The 4,327-nt window shown below is 37.2% G+C and overlaps 1 protein-coding gene across 1 annotated transcript; it reads left to right on the plus strand.

Annotated features, from left to right (window-relative positions):
- Positions 1–3,107: 3,107 nt before the first annotated feature.
- LOC143024514 (uncharacterized) lies at positions 3,108–3,686 on the plus strand. Its single transcript, XM_076183326.1, has one exon. It carries the CDS (start codon positions 3,108–3,110, stop codon positions 3,684–3,686), a length of 579 nt encoding a protein of 192 aa, XP_076039441.1.
- The last annotated feature ends 641 nt before the right edge of the window (positions 3,687–4,327 follow it).

The raw sequence follows: 4,327 nt of genomic DNA on the forward strand, positions 1-4,327 counted from the left end.
GTATGTATGTATGTATGTATGTATGTATGTATGTATGTATGTATGTATGTATGTATGTATGTATGTATGTATGTATGTATGTATATATGTATGTACGTATGTACACAGACATGATAGAATTGAACAGACACCCAGAAAAATGCATTTCTGCTCTTATTTAATGCTTAATGTTATTCAAATTTACCTAATATGTTATATTTACTTAGATTTATGTTTCAGATTATATATAAGATTAATCAAGCATGCCAGGATCCAAAGGAGCAGTAGACCTATCTGAATTTCAGCGAGGTCGTATTGTGGGTCAACACGAATATGGACTTAGTCAGAGCAAAACATCTAAAAACCTATGAATACCCCTTCCTATTGTTAATATAGTGATCGTACAATTCACTAGAGAGGGCAAGGAGGGCACAAAACCTCATTCAGGTCGTCCCGGGCCCTCAGAAAAAAACCTTGCGTCTTGTCAAAAGAAATGTCGAAGAGGATCCACGTTGCAAGGCCTCTGATGTAGCAGCACAAGCTGATGTCAGTCCCAGAACAGCTGTCAGGTAACTCCACAAGCTGGGTTTCTATGGCAGAGCTGCAAAAAGGAAACCACTCCTTCGTCCTGCCAATATCAAGCGCAGAAAGGATTGAGCTGTTGAGATGGTGGAGAGACCTGTGGCCTTTTGGAGCACTGTCATTTCCTCTGATGAGTCACGATATGCAATATTTTCTGAGAGTGGAAGAGTGTGGGTCTGGAGACTGTGGTTAAGAGTTTGACCTCAAAAGACTGCCGCCAACAATGAAACATGGGGCATTTAAATAATGGTGTGGGATTCCATTTGGAGTGAAGGTCGATAAGAACTTATGGAATGTCAAGGAAACAACAATCTAGGCAAATATGTTTCTATTTTAAAGGAAGGACTCATTTCATTATGCTCCAGTGGTAGAACGAGTAAAAATGTCTTCCGATTTATGGAATATAGAGATTCTTGTCACACTGCTCAACCAACACAAAACTGGTTGTGGCAAAATGGGACCAGGAAACTTCCATGGCCAAGTCAGTCCCCGAATATGAACCCTATTGAACACCTCTGGGGCATATTAGATCGACAACTTCGCAAAAAGAACAAGAAATTAATTTCAAAGCTCGAACTCTTAGGATTACTACGCGAAACATGGCAAGAAATCCCTCAAGATGATATTCGTGAACTAATCACTAGCATGCCTATAAGGGCCTTTGCATTGAAAAAAAAAAAAATTAGTTATTCACATTGTGAATGTTTATAAGCACTTTAATTGTATCAATTGCTTGTTTGTTAAATCAAACGATTTGTCTTGGTGCCTATTCAATTCTGTCATGTCTGTGTATGTATCTATTATTTTTTATCATTTATTTATCTTTTCTGCTGTTTCATATGATTTTATTTTATTTGTTCTGTTTATTTTCATTCACATTAATTTAATTATTATCTTAGTTCACGCATACTCAGAAAATTATAGTTTGAAATTCTTCGTACATTATCATTATCAAGCCATATTTTTTCAAAGAACGTTGTAAAAAATTCACTGTCACTGTCTTTCATAAATGATGTAAATTTTCACAGCTGTATTTGCCACCTTTTTCTACGTGGCAACACGTTCATCAAAACTTGATCGTTTATTGAGCATCTGTGTTTTCTGCCAGTCTTATACAAAACCAGTATATGTGTTCTGCATATTCATATTCTTTTGTGATGAATTCGATCCGAGTTGTTTATTGTTTTATTCATGCTAGCGCTATAAGATTCTATTCATCTGCAAGATCAAAAGAGATAATATATTAATCTGGTTAACCTTTGAGGATTCTAATCAGGCTTAAGGTATGCTTTGATGGCGAAGAATTAGATTAATTTAATGAGAATATATACTTCTAACTGTACTGCAATGGAATAATTATAGGTTAGTTATAAGCTTGAGCTTTGTTGCATTTCTGTTACAATTACCATTCCAGTTGAGATTACTATTATCATTGCTATTGCTGGCATAGATTTCTACTGTTCATCACTATTACTGCTGCCGTAGCTGTCAATATTATTTTTTCCCTTACTGTTACTGTTTTGCAGCACCTGGTGTAACTATTAAAAGACAATTTACGTAGAATTGGCGAAGCTCCTGCATTGTCGTAGACGTCGTTATTAGATATAGCTGCTGCAAATGAACCAGCAGCTGATGGCCGGGTTGCCCCGGGCCTGTAGGTGGTCTGCAGCTGTTGTCGCCGCCCTGTAGTGGTTGTTGTACCCGTTGTCGTCTTCGTTTTTATAATCTTCGTCGTCTTCGTCGACGTCGTCTTTCTCATCATCTTCATAGTTACCATCTTCATTATTATAAGTATCAGCAGAGGCATAACCATCGCCATATCACTGCGTTCTGACATCATCAATTCATTCACCAATACAACTATCACTGCATCCGCCAATACAACCATAACCATATGGATCATCTCATCCACCACCACATCCGTTGCTACAACTATCACAACATTCATCACAACCATCTCTGTAGTCATCATTGCAATTACCATCACCATCAACACCGTTACAACTACCAACTTGGGCATTATCTGTATCAACATCATTGTAACCAAGTAAAAGAAGTTCAGAGCAGTGATTCTTAATCAAAGGTTCACGGACTAGGGGCCATAGAGTTTCACAAGGGGTTCCATATACCAAAAGCTAGTGCCAGTTATTGGAGGCCTGATGATTCTATGCATTACTGAAGTGAGCGCTAGGAGATTAATGAACAGCAGTAGCCTACATAAGTATGTGATACATGAGCAGTGGCGGATTAACCATAAGGCAAACTAGGCACATGCCTTAGGGCCACAAAAAAATCCAGGCCATTTCTGGCAGTCCAAAAACATTTTGATTATGACAGTTATCGGTAATTAGCCACGTTGTGAAAGGTCTGAAGTTGTTTACTATGTTTTAAGTGCTTTGGCTGTAAAACAATAAAATTCTTAAGTTTCGTAATCATCCTCTGACCATTGTGGAAACAGCTCTTATAAGTATGAAAGTGAAACACGCTGAATACCTAAACGCAAGAAGCATATTAGTGAAGGAAGTGCTGCAGATGGTATGGAAAGTATGACAGGAAAGCAGAAATTTAAAGTTAACACTTTTAATGTCATCATCGATCAACTGAACAGTGCTTTGAAAAAACGCATTGAAGCATATTCAACCATGCAGCAGCGGTTTGGTGTTCTGACTGAGTTTGAATCAATGTCTGATGATGATATTGCGGCTGCAATTGAAAGACTTGTTGGTGTGTATGCAAGTGATCTTTCCTCTGACTTCTATTCAGAATTCTGTCAGTTTATCTGTTGGTATAAGGAACAGACAAAGAATAAATGTACCAAAGAAGCGTCAACAGGTATTGCTCAACATATGTTCAAATTAATGCACAAAACTGGAATTTCAACTGCATTTTCAAACACTGAAGTGGCTTTGCAAATTTACTTGTCACTGATGGCTACTAATTGCTCTGATGAACGGTCATTTTCCCAGCTTACTCGAATTAAGGATGTAAAGCGATCCACAATGAGTCAGCACCACCTTGGTGTGTTGGCACTTCTGTGCATTGAAAAAGATTTGCTATCCGAAACTGATTTCGGTTCTATGATTGATGAGTTTGCTACTGTCAAAGCAAGAAAAGTGAAAATTTAATCATGTATACAAAAACACATGTATGTATAGTACCTTACCTTAACATATGTAAAATTGATAAGGTTTTGTTTAGAAATAAATGTTTACTAATGGATATTTGTTATTATTGTACAATGATATAAATTTTATCATTAGTTCAGACCATATTTAAAAAAAAAATCTTGAAATTTGCCTTAGGGCCACAAGAGCCTTAATCCGCCACTGTACATGAGAATACACATAGAGAACACAGTCTAGGTGAGAAGTCTCTCATTTGTTTGAATGACAAAAAGGAGTGATTACTCTTTGAAAGTACATTATCTGTTAAAATCATACACTGAAGAGAATGAATTGTCATTTATACTGGCCACAATCCATGTTCAATCTGGCAGATAAACACCAATCAGAGAATCATAAGTATGGGGAATGAGACCCACAAATACTACTAGGAGTACATAGCAAAAGCCATTGACGCAGTTCAACGTTTTATCAATCTGTTCATAGAGAGGCAAAGGACAAGTTGTTCATTCTTTCATCTGGTCAGGTTGTAAATGATGCCATGAAGAAAAAGTTGGCACAGCAGTACGTGATGGGTTCATAGAAAACCGGTTGAGGATTAAGATTCACCAACAGTTAGAAGCAAAGATAGGATGGAAACTACA

The sequence above is a fragment of the Oratosquilla oratoria genome, chromosome 4 (genome assembly GCF_046742065.1).
Source record: "Oratosquilla oratoria isolate Oo_2021 chromosome 4, ASM4674206v1, whole genome shotgun sequence".
Lineage (NCBI taxonomy): Eukaryota > Metazoa > Arthropoda > Malacostraca > Stomatopoda > Squillidae > Oratosquilla > Oratosquilla oratoria.

Coding starts and splice junctions, on each gene's coding strand:
- LOC143024514 (XM_076183326.1), top strand. CDS start 3,108: ATGACAGGAAAGCAGAAATTTAAAGTTAACACTTTTAATGTCATCATC.